Source organism: Lepisosteus platostomus, chromosome 4, assembly GCF_059453375.1.
Source record: "Lepisosteus platostomus isolate fLepPlt1 chromosome 4, fLepPlt1.hap1, whole genome shotgun sequence".
In the NCBI taxonomy this organism is placed as follows: Eukaryota; Metazoa; Chordata; class Actinopteri; order Semionotiformes; family Lepisosteidae; genus Lepisosteus; species Lepisosteus platostomus.
In genome coordinates, this window is record NC_142614.1 from 49,859,870 (window position 1) to 49,873,230 (window position 13,361).

The 13,361-nt window shown below is 35.8% G+C and overlaps 1 protein-coding gene across 1 annotated transcript in view; it reads left to right on the forward strand.

Moving 5' to 3' along the window:
• The window catches only part of ipo11 (importin 11), a 275,680-nt gene that overhangs the window by 148,612 nt on the left and 113,707 nt on the right, over positions 1-13,361 (forward strand). Inside the window, exons 23-24 of the mRNA XM_088629761.1 lie at positions 5,341-5,420; positions 7,923-8,003. Of these exons, the coding sequence (XP_088485887.1) occupies positions 5,341-5,420; positions 7,923-8,003 (161 nt within the window). The remainder of the gene's footprint in view (positions 1-5,340; positions 5,421-7,922; positions 8,004-13,361) is intronic.

Sequence of the window (13,361 nt, forward strand, 5' to 3'; positions counted from 1 at the left end):
GGTCCAAATATTATTAAAGTACTGTTCCCAAAAACAAGAACTGAGTCTTTATCACAAAAGCTAATCAATCTGCACTGGGAAAAAATCATTAAAAGCTGCAAACCTGACATAATAGGCTTTTTTCCTTGTTGTCCAAAAGATGCACTTCATTTTTCATTGAACCAACTTTTATTCATTTTATTTAAAAAAAACATTTAAGAATAAATCCCTGCAACATTTCAACATCCTCCCCTTTTACCATTAGTTGAATCCTTCTCCAGAAAAGGAAGGATGTAACATACAATGAAGATTTGACCACATCAGCACACCAAGCCCCCACTTTCACTACTCTGAAGCTGGATAGCAGAGATTATATCAAACAAACAGTGTCTCATCTGTCATCTGTTATTGTAAGATTCCAAGATGGGAGTTATTATTTTACAAATGTACTTGAGAGGGAGGAATATCCTTGGTCAGAATAGTGGGCAAAGAAGAAAAAAGTTGTCTCCAAAACCCAGTCATATCTGGACACACCTAAACTGTCACTTCATTAAGGAAAATAATAACTTAACAACATTCTTATGTATGTATGCAGGCTGTATTTCATATTCCCTGATCCTTACCCCTCTCTTTTACATTGGGTCTTATGAGGATGATTATCGATATCCAATACAGTTTTCTGACCTCAGCTCCAGTGTATACTGGAGTACGTCGATGGTCATAATTCCCTCAGAGTGAAGTTTTCCACTTGAGGCAGGGAGATGCCGCCCATGGATATGCTAATTCACTCAAAAGCGCCACTTTCTTTCTAAAGTATTTAGGAGCTGGCAGAGAGGAGAGCTTCAGTCTGCACCTATGCTCAGAAGGGGAATTAATGGAATGCTTCCATGATGGGGCTGCCAAAAAAAAACAAAAAAACACAAAAAACAAAGCCACACAAGAGAGGCCCGTCTATCAGTTGTGCTAGATTGCAATTGTTTCTTGGCAAGACTTTGCTTTTTCGAGTAAAAGAGAACCTAAACATACCTAAAGAAAAACATGTATAACTGGCAACTGCAGTTCGATCTCAGGGCCACAATCTTGGCACATAGTGATCTCCTGAAATTTGATTTCATGCCTTGCAAATTGGCGATGAAAGCTCCCCCTGAACATTATGAACGTCACATCTTATATTCATTGTGGGTGTATGTGAACGGTTAGTTCATTTGTGATGTAGATTTTTTAAATTAAACCTTTGTCATTGAAGTATTTATTTCTGAGCTGAACTGGAAAAGATATCCAAATATTCCATATATTTTTAATGCAGTTTAAAATGTATTAGTAACTAATGTATTTTACTTTCATTTCACCATTTTGTATTAAGGCTGTTAATACAGTTAGCTGTTAGTTATGCGGATGCATTTAAATAATGTAAATATCTACTGTTTCTATAAAACTGTTTTCATCTCCAATAAATGATTATGATCACAAAACGTCTGACAAAAAAAAAAAGGATTTTTCTTAATAAAGTTCCTGTGCTTGCCACCAAATGTTTAGAAGCAAGCACATGACTAGGTCAGAAGCAAATCTCATTTACAATTTTAAAGTAAGGGCAAGAAATAAAATTTACATTTTCCCAGAAAAAATAAATAAATTAATAAATAAGTCAAAATGAAATCTTCATGGAGCATAAAATTAAATATTAAATCCCTTTTATCTCAGAAGATGTATAAGTGAAGCTGTGCTGCCTGGTTTGTCGTTATTCTTGTGCGAGGTCACAGATATTAATTAGAAAAATGAGACTTAGCTATTGCTTCCTTCTCAATTAAGTGGTTATGTTTCTATGTGGAAATTCATAATCACTGGAAATGTTCAGCACAGTACAGTGTGTGAAGTAACATGGCTTAGAGAGTTCATCTGTATGCTAACACAAAGCCCTTCAGTGTAGTTATATACCTGCCTTTGTGTCTTTATTCCAGCACATCAAAGTCACAGTACCTTGTTTTTTTGGTCTATGAGGAGTTCTGTCTGGAACACTGGTTTGGGATGAAAATGGTAAAATGTTATTTTAGAGATGGGAGCCTGAAGAAAATCTTAGCCTAAGAAGGTTATTACATTTTTAAATGGTTACATGTTTTTAAAATATTTATATATAACCCATTGGTGTAATGTTAAAAATAATATTTCTAGTTAAAACAATTACAAACACTGCATAAAACTGTTTTAACTATTGTCCAGAAATTAGGGTACATAATTTATTTGGTGTGATTATTTGCAATATTGGAATTCTGAGTGCCGCTTAAGCTTCATTTTTTATAGCGCCCTTCATAACATAACGCTTTCACAGTTATTTACACAGATTATACAAACAGTAATCCAATACTATAAATTGAAAGGAAATTACTGGAAGTGGTTGCAAAATAATTTTAGAGTATTGTGGAGTAACCGTGTAACAGTAAGGCATAATGAGAATAATCAGAACAGGAAGAGCAACACTCGTCATAAGAATATTAAGAGGTGGCACATTCCACTTCAATTCACAGTGCATAGTGAATGTGTGAGCTACTCTCAGGATAAGATGCAAATGGGCATTGGACATATTATGCTAAACTGAACATCAAAATGTTAAAAGATCCACAAATACAAAGGATCTTAAACCACATGTAGGATTTTTGCAGAATTGGCTACAATACCTTAAAAAATCCTTAGAAAACAAAAATCAAAAGCTATAGCAAATGGAAGTTCAGAACATACAGTGAGCATATGATTTCTCATCTTTCTGTGAACTAAAGAAATTGTTTTCTTGACCATTCCAAACGGATACAAATTTAAGAAATCAAATTCAACTTCCAGCTCAAAGTAGCAAAAAGCTTGTGACTATTGTCTCCTATGTAAACTTTGGCTTTCATTACACTTGAAGGAGGATGACCTCTCCCTGCTGAAGACGTTTGTGAAATAGCCGTTCACTTAATGAAGGCTGAAAGTCATCTGTGCACATGGTTGCTAGAGTACTTTGCAAGAATCCACTTGGAACACGGTTGAATTACGGAATTGACATCCAGCATGACTCCTAGGGCCAGTAGAAATCGCTTTGTGTGAACATACCACTATCAGTCCCTAATGGATCGGTTTGATTTTACATGTTGTCAGTATTATGCATAGCCATGAATGTTGAAGGTCTCATTGTTCAGGTATCAATTGTGTCTTTGTTTTGAGAAACAGAAAAATGTCTGAAAAACAAATCACACCCATCCATAGGTACTCCCAATTCCATAATAGGCTGACTCAGACTCTGTTGTCACAAAGAGTCCAAACACCAAATAAAGCAAACTGATGTGCATTTCTTTATTTTTCTACTTTGTTTGAAGGAAAATATTTCAGTGTGTCTTTAAAAGAGCTGTACAGAATTGTTGTTGTTTTCTGGAAATGATATCATTAATGTAATGTTATATTTCCAATAACATTTACATCCTACATTTTTTGTACATGTATGAGGTCAAAAATGGGTAGAAGTGTACTTTTGTACTGATGATGTAATATAGAGATTATATAACAACTGCAAAAAGATCTTAACAAGAGTTTCTCAAGCATATCTCATCTATAGCTGGGAGACATGGGGTATGCTGGTCACTGAACACCTAACAGGTGTGTAAATATCCATGTTGACAGCAGTGTCTTCTAGGTTTTCCTGAACGTGAAACAGAGGTGAGATTCTAATGACTTCATTTTTTCTGCTGACTGGTTAAAACTGTTTTGACAGATACTTCACTCGAGGCATTATAGCGTCCAAGTAAAAGTTTATGTATGGTAGCTGTGTGGCTTAATTGCCTCATGCGATCTGGATGTCTGAAAATGAAATGACTTGCATTTTACTCACATGGGCTAATAGCTGGTGTTTTAGCATTTCTGGCACTAGGTACTCATCTGTGCTGTGCTATATGAAGCCCCTTAAGGAAGCAGTTGCACTTCTGCCTTTTTGAAGAGTGCCATATTTCATTATTGTGAGTACTCATGTCTTGCCCTTAGGGTAGTTTAGAAGTAATTCGCTAAAATCATTTGCCCTTCATCTAATCTGTAAAGATTAAGTGAAGCCCTGTGATAAAGGGCACTGAATCCATTTACCTCGGGATGCAATTTTTTTTTGCTTTGTTTGTGCAAGTAAAACACCATCCGCAGCAGTACAAGCAATTTGAACTTAATCACCTGTATTGAATATACATAAAGATCACAAGGGTGATTGTTTTTCAGTAGCCTGACGAGCAGTCAAAACATTTAACGTACAGACTGGTTTCACTTTGACAGGAACTCACCATAGCAGTGTACAATATTTTGACTCTGCCTCTGTTGTTAGTTTCATTTCAGTTGGCAGCTACAGCCATTTCTATGAAGTGATTATACACAAAGGGTTGTTAATATGCATAAATGAAGACTGTATGACCATAAAGGCAAAAACCATACACTGACAGTAGAATGTGGTTCTAAATTCCCAGGTCAGGGTATAGCATTGCACATCACTGCATATTTACTTTTATTAATGAAATAAGAATTGAACATGCCTTTTGTCGATCTGTAATACTTGGGTAATCTGTTTGAGTCCTAAATGTTATCATTCCATCTTGCACAAAATTACCTTAATAAACCACACAATTAGTTGAGTGGCCCTGGTCTGTGTGCAATAATAGGGGTGCAAATGATTTCAGCATAAATGAATTGGTGATTTTCAGGCAAAGATTCCACCATGAAGACCAAGGAGCTTTCAAAACAATTCCAAGCTAAAGTAATATAAAGGCACAGATCGGGAAGAGAAAGTAAAAACATTTCAAAGACACTTAATATCTCTTTCAGCATGGTGAAGTTGGTCATAAATTTCATATGTATCTCATTATGTGTATCCTTGTCTTGAAGACCACTTAAATGTCTGTTCCATTGTCTTTAAACAAGTTTGCTTAAGCAATTACTTATTTTACAGATCTCAGAAGTGATTTACCTAAAGCAAATGTGATGTGTCTGTGGCAAGCTGGAACTTGCATAAAGCTGCCTGCGGTGCTTTAGTTTTTCAAGTCATTAAAGATACCAGCAGAGAGAATTACAGCATTGAACCCAGGAGATCATAAACCCATTGATAGGAGAATTTATTTTTGCATGGACGACCAAGGAATAATATTACACTGCATTGTTACACTGTTGGTAATAGATGGAAATAATTTGTTTTGGAAAACATTGTATTGGTGCAAAATGATTAAGAAAACGAAACCCATTTAATAATGATTTTATTTCCCAGGAGAAATATCTGTCTCTTAAAAAGTACTTATTATGTTACTGGTTCTTTTTAATTAACATGCAGTTCTAATAATGATTGTGTTTGGATTATTTCTTTTGCAGAACTCAGCTCTGAAAACCTAAGAACTTGTTTCCAGATTATCAATGCATATGTGTACTTGTCATCAACTGACTTCTTACAGGTATTGTTCTTAATCCCTTGCTCTTGCTTAGGAATATCAAATTAAGTAATGCCCTAATAGCGGGTTTCTAATTAAAACAATTCATCTATTTATGCCAAGACAAAACAAAATCCCAGTAGTGCCTCCACATATATTTCTTGATTTCCTTACTTTATCTAAGAGGTATGCACGTACTGTATCAAAGGTCTTGTACTTGAGTTATATTTGTCAGCTGGTCTGACTTTTTTACTATTGGTTGATAAGACAATTCTGTGATTCTACAGTGTGCAAAGGTCTACAAATGAACTGAGTTTTAACAATAATGAGTTAGTATTAAGGTTTTTCAGGCAGTGAATCCTGACGAAGACGTACTCTTTACAGCATCCCAGCCACAAGTTGCTTATGAGAGTAACTTTCCATTTTTCCTTCTAAGTATAGCACCCCTCTTCAAGATTACTTGGTTGATTGATTCCATTCTGAATTGTATCTTCAGGATTTCACAGTGCTGTAACAGTATACTCTGTTAGCAGAGTTAGAAACAAGTTTTAATTTACCTGAGAGACATTTACTTGCCATTCCAGAAGAAAAACCCACTTTGATAAAAGTCTAGCATTTTGATTGCATTATTAATATACAGTGGTGTGAAAAAGTGTTTGCCCCCTTCCTGATTTCTTATTTTTTTGCATGTTTGTCACACTGAAATGTTTCAGATCATCAAACAAATTGAAATGTTAGACAAAGATAACACAAGTAAACACAAAATGCAGTTTTTAAATGAAGGTTTTTATTATTAAGGGAAAAAAAAAATCCAAACCTACATGGCCCTGTGTGAAAAAGTGATTGCCCCCCCCTGTTAAAACATAAATCAACTGTGGTTTATCACATCTTTGGAAAGCTGAGTTCAATTTCTCTAGCCACATACAGGCCCGATTACTGCCACACCTGTTCTCAATCAAGAAATCACTTAAATAGGACCTGCCTGACAAAGTGAAGTAGACCAAAAGATCCTCAAAAGCTAGACATCATGCTGCGATCCAAAGAAATTCAGGAACAAATGAGAAACAGAGTAATTGAGCTTTATCAGTCTGGAAAAGGTTATAAAGCCATTTCTAAAGCTTTGGGACTCCAGCGAACCACAGTGAGAGCCATTATCCACAAATGCGAAAACATGGAACAGTGGTTGAACCTTCCCAGGAGTGGCCGGCCGACCAAAATTACCCCAGGAGCGCAGCGACGACTCATCCAAGAGGTCAGAAAAAACCCACAACAACACCCAAAGAACTGCAGGCTTTACTTGCCTCAGTTAAGGTCAGTGTTCATGACTCCACCATAAGAAAGAGACTGGGCAAAAATGGCCTGCATGGCAGAGTTCCAAGACGAAAACCACTGCTGAGCAAAAAGAACATAAAGGCTCATCTCAGTTTTGCCAGAAAACATCTTGATGATCCCCAAGACTTTTGGGAAAATACTCTGTGGACTGGCGAGACAAAAGTTGAACTTTTTGGAAGGTGTGTGTCCCATTACATCTGGCGTAATAGTAACACAGCATTTCAGAAAAGGAACATCATACCAACAGTAAAATATGGTGGTGGTAGTGTGATGGGTCTGGGGCTGTTTTGCTGCTTCAGGACCTGGAAGACTTGCTGTGGTAAATGGAACCATGAATTCTGCTGTCTACCAAAAAATCCTGAAGGAGAATGTCCGGGCATCTGTTCGTGACCTCAAGCTGAAGCGCACTTGGGTTCTGCAGCAGGACAATGATCCAAAACACACCAGCAAGTCCACCTCTGAATGGCTTAAGAAAAATAAAATGAAGACTTTGGAGTGGCCTAGTCAAAGTCCTGACCTGAATCCGATTGAGATGTTGTGGCATGACCTTAAAAAAGCGGTTAAGGCTCGAAAACCCTCCAATGTGGCTGAATTTCAACAATTCTGCAAAGATGAGTGGGCCAAAATTCCTCCACAGCGCTGTAAAAGACTCATTGCCAGTTATCGCAAACGCTTGATTGCAGTTGTTGCTGCTAAGGGTGGCCCAACCAGTTATTAGGTTTAGGGGGCAATCACTTTTTCACACAGGGCCATGTAGGTTTGGATTTTTTTTTCCCTTAATAATAAAAACCTTCATTTAAAAACTGCATTTTGTGTTTACTTGTGTTATCTTTGTCTAATATTTCAATTTGTTTGATGATTTGAAACATTTCAGTGTGACAAACATGCAAAAAAATAAGAAATCAGGAAGGGGGCAAACACTTTTTCACACTGTAGAACAATGTTGCACCAAAGATAGTGGCTTATTCAACAAGAACTTGGTCCAACATTAGAAAAGACGTAACCTGTTACACAACAGTCATAAAGCTCTGATAAATACCGAACACTTTACAAAAGGAATATGTTTATACCGCTACTCATTGCACTTAAGGTCAATTATAAATTACAGTGGATTTCTTAATGAAGCAATGGTAACAGATTTTAATTTGCATTGCAAAATTCTTGAGATATCATTCTATATTCTTCTCTTTCCAGAATTACGCTGAAGCTCTTTGTCAATCTTTCTGTGAACTGTTGAAAGACATAACTACTGAGGGCCAAGTCCAAGTTCTTAAGGTACTGTTTTTCATTTTATACAAAATATTTATGTAAAACTATTTAATTCAGACCATCCTATCATATTTTATATCTTATTTAGAAAATAATGTAATATAATCTGTATAACGTAATGTTATGATAATGTCATATCCAGATGTTGTTAGTGGTCTTATTATAAAGCTGTGACATTTTTTAATGATAATTTTCCTCAGGTTTGTGTAATTATGTGATTTGATACATTGCAAATTTTAATACGGGATATAGATTTTTTTGGCAGTTATGTGGTAAAATGATTAAGATGCCCATCCATTTTTTTTTCTTCATTTAGCTGGTTAATAAATGTCTCCTTTAATAACAGCAAGCAATTTCCAAACCAGACGATCTGCTTTATATAAACAAGTTAAATCTCCTTTAATGTTTGAGGAATTGAATTGTAATTTTATGTAGAATTTTTAGAACTGATATACAGTTACTACATTGGGTCCATTGATCCTAACTAAAAAAGAAATGTATTAAGTTTGATCATATCTTAACATTTTTATTTCTCTTAAATACTAACTTACCTTTAAAGTTATTATATCTCTTTATAATTATTTAATAAATAATAAATATAAATAATTTAAGTAAACAAATGCATTAATTCAGAATTAACACAAGAGAGAAGGTATATGAGGTTTTCCTCAGCTTTATATTTAGTTTCACATATTTTGTACGTTTTGCCTTATACTACGGAGTTTTTCAGGGATTTGTTGATATCCCATTTAGAATTTGGCATTTCTCCCAGCAGAGTTTCTGCTCCTCGCAGACATGCATGTAGGAATTCACTGGCTTAGAATATAGATGCTTATCCCTCTCTTCGGAGAGCTAACTTTGGAGCTAGTGCTTTGAAAAAATATTTTGCACAGCCCCTGCTGTGCCAGGCAGATGCTGGTTTAATTACATCCTAGAAATGCCGCCATTTTGAAAATTAAAAAAATAACCTTAGTAGCCATTTCTGACTGTGCCTTTTATTAAACCCTTTATTAGGGTTTCTGTATGTACAATATGTGTTACTGTGTTTTTTCTACAGTATTATGCAGATTTTCATTTTTCTTATTATTTGGAGCTCCTGGAGAAAAACAAATATTTCAGTGATGTGGTTATCGCCCTTGTATCAGAGCACGCAGAGAAGCCTTTTTGTCTTTTTAACCATGACTTGTATCAGCAGGGATACACTTGTATAATCAAAAGGGGCAAATCTAAGGTTACCCTAAAATGTAGTTTCATTCACCTTGTTTTATTTGATATCTAGATCTGCATCTTCAAAAAAGTCTGTGCATTTAGCTTGTCAGGTTTATGTTTTACAAAAATAATGCCAGAGGCATTAGAGACATGGCTGAAGTTGAATAAAAAAAATGCAGAGTGAATGCTTGAAATTGCTTTTGTACTTTTGTTTTTAATGGTAAAGGTTTCATTGTGAGGTACAATTGTTTGAAATAAAACAGAGAGACAAGAAATGTCCAAGGCTTGAGCTCTGCATTCTAATCATTTTAGGTCTCTCCTAATATTTACTCACAAATGTGAAATGTTAGATTATACCCTTTAGAATTTCTTGGGTGAGAAAAACCTGAACTGTAGGATGTGATTTAGTCAGCAGTACACTAAAGAAACGAGTAGAGCAGTGACTTGAAGAGCAAGGGAAGCTTTATCCCTCTGGCTGTTTCTTTGACCACTTGGGAAAGGCAGCATTATCTGTTTATTAAAAAGATTCTTGATAAAATCTTCGAAATAGAACTCCATGGGCATACTGCAGAGCTGGAGTAATATATTCTTGTATCTGCAGATGCTAGCATTAGGACGCTTAATCATAATGACAAAAACCTAATCTTGCTCAAGACGTGGCTATAAAATATTGCGCTGTCCTCAGTAATTGACCTCCTTCTGTTAAACAACTTTAAGTAAGAATGAAAGGGAACAAGGTCAGAAACATTATCTTAATGTGTTCTGTATTGTAATCAAATAGAATCCTAAAAAACAGAATGGACAAATCAAGTTTTTGGTTATTTGGGGTTCATTTAATGTTAACTGATAGCACAACAAACTGAGGTTAGGGTTCCAGTAATTTTACCTCATCAGAAAGATATATAGGAAGCCATATAAAAACAAAAGAGCTGCACCAAATCCATTCTGTTGCATATGTTGTTAGTATCAGAGTAGCAAAATTAAATTAGGACCTATAATGAACTCCCTGCAGTTGAGCAATATTGAGTAATTTAGTTATAACTGCTACTGCTACTGAAAATAATATTTCCGCTGACCAAATGATCCAGTTTCTGCCTTCAACAGGAAGTGCCAGGTGATGCCATTTTCAGATATTGCTTGCTAGAGTTTGAGCTGAGGAAAATCGTTTTTTGAGACATACAGGCAACATACAGACATTGTGCTGCATCCACAGCAGCTGAGGTATTTGACTAAACTGTTTTGTTTTTTTGGTCCCTTTCCTTTCTACCAAACACCTTACCACCAAATATGTGCAAAATTACAACAAATGCTCTTTTGTTTCCAGTCCATGTCCATGTTGTTGCAGATAGCTATAGCAATAAACAGACACCATCCCTTGTCATGATCATTCACCACAACCTCATTTTTATGTCTAGTGGCAGTTCATTTTTTGATGTCGGTGGGATATCAGATTGATTTTACTTTTACAAAATGTCAAAGTTTAAATAAGCTTTGGCTAGGGTTAATGAGGGAACATTACAGGCAAATCAAGACAAAAATGCATGGAAGCTTAAACACTTTTCTTTTGTAATTGAATGATCTACCTAGCAGTTTGCTGTTGTAGATTGTTTCTATGACTAATACAGTGCTGGTGTAATTGAGCAACTCTTCCACAGCAAGACAGTGCTTAGACCTTTGGGCTTTTGCATATCATCTTCTTCATACCTCTTTTTTTTCATTGTTCTGTCAGTATAAATCACATGTTTTGCTATGTTTTCATTTATAAGAGCCTTTTTCAAGTAAACAAAGTAAACACCTAGACACAACAGGGAGTTGCACAGGAAACAGTCTAATAGGATTTTTAAGTAAAAAAATGCAGATCATGAAAATTACAGGAATTCAGAGTATTTCTTCCACCTGCTAGGGAGATATGAAAAGCGATTGTTATATTTTTCGAAGAATTCACTTGTAAGTAGTGTATGTGCAGTGTAAAATTAATGATAATGTCAACTGCTCATTTGAGAGTTAACCTATTTTTCAAGTATTTGCAGAATTAAATGCTTTAACAACAAATATATTAATCTTTCTCCATGGTTGCCAGTGTGAAATACTTTGTGCTAAGGGTTAAAGTGCAGTATGCTAGTGTGCTGTGGTTACTTCTATTTTTAAACCTGTATGATTAAGCTATTGTATGTTGTTTTCTGTTCTGTACGACAGTGTCTTGTAGCCTACAGTGCAGGAAACAAACTTGCTCACTCATTCTATCCTTCAAACTATTTAGAAATCCAGTATATCAAGCGTTAACCTGTCAGCTAGCCAAGGTGCTGAGCTACTAGGAATCCTTCACCAGTTTTGTAATAGATAATGTTTAATAAAAAAAGCAAAAAAGAACCTCCTAACTTCATATTGTAGTTAGTGATACAAACGTCTTGGTGGATTTTAAGATGAAAACATTATATAGGTATAAAGGAAACATTAAACTTATGTTTTTGTTGATTGTTGCCACACTTTTACTGGGTGTTATTTATTTTAAAAAATGTGCAGTTTTGGTCTTCCTGGCTGTGTTTAGATTCAATTTAGGTTCACAGTCTCCTTTTCCTGGCCCAGTCAGAGGCAGGCTTAAGCAGTCTTTCTTCACCCATTCTTACGATACATCTATCCATTGCGTATGGTGTGTTTTGGAGGGATGTTAATATTACCTTTAAATCTCCACCTGTTAATAAACAAAATTAAAGAGTACTAATAGTATCCTTCACTTTGCGCTTTTCTGTCTCACTGGTGGTTTCAGATACCAAGCTGTATGTTAAGATGCTATCACATGGGCTGGAGGACTGTATGACTTCTGTCAATGAATCAAGATCAGGTGGACTTTAAAGGGCATCTGGCTTCTGGTAGCATTTGCTGCCTTCTTCACATTATAGGTGTGACTAATGACTTTTGATGGACTGGAGTGGAAATATTATTGCATCAGTTCAGTATTAGAAGGACTAGGCCTCAGATTTTAATATAGTTAAAAATCGATATGGCATTTCTTTGGCAACTGTATTAACGCCAAAAGTTCTTCACAATTTAGTATTTATGAGGGGCACTCATCAGGGATGCTCACTTTAACCTCTGACATTTGACTCTTTGCAATTTTTAGGTGACGCTGTTCATAAAGCTACTATTTCTTATCTTATTGCTGTTAATAGTTCTCAATATTGTGTATCATTCTGTGAGGGTTATATATTGTTATACATAATGTTGCTAACTACTTAGTGATTTTGTTTTTTTACTACTTTATAAACATAATTGGTCCAAGTCTGAATTACCACTTTTAATTCTGCTTTAGAGAGAGCAACTCTGCATAAACTATGATACTGATCAGTTTAGATACCATGGTATTGAGATTTACTCTGTTAGATGCCATGACAGTAACCAACTTGGAAAAAAAAAACGTTTTTTTTACACAGCTTCATGTTAATTTGAATAGATTAACTCGTTTTCTCTGTTCTCTTCAAACCAGCTTCTCCAAATAAAAATGAATTTGCTTCCTCACTTGAATTTGTTTTGTGATTCCTCTCTTTCCCCCCAAGGCTATTGGGACAGATTGCATTCCACAATTGCATAAAGTAAAGTAACTGCATATTATGTTCTCTACAGCAAGGAAGGTCTACAGGACATCTGACTTTGCCAAGCTTTACATTTAATCTCTACACCTCTGTTGTGCTTGCACTGTTTGTATAGTTTAACCCTACCACTCCTCTTTCTTGGAGTCCTCTTGGAATAATTCTGTTCTCTCCACATTGACTTCAAGATTTGATTCATACGGCTATTCATTGCATTTGGACTTTATAATTTGAAATACTTTCCATAATCATGAGCTTCTTACGACCGCATGGTGGCACGGAGGATAGCATTGCGGCTTTGGGGCCCTGGGTTCATTTGCTGTCTATGTGGAGCTTGTATGTTCTCCCCACGTTCGCCTGGGTTTCCTGTGGGGTTCCTCCCACAGTCCAAAAATACAGTAGTGGTTTAATTGGCTTCTGGGAAAATTGATGTGTGTGTGTCTCTCTCTTTGTGTCTGTCTGCACTGTGATACACTGGGGTCCTGTCCAGGGTGTATCCTGCCTTGTGCCTGTTTCTTGCTGGTGTAGGCCATGGCTCCCTCATGACTATTTATTGAAAATAGAAAAT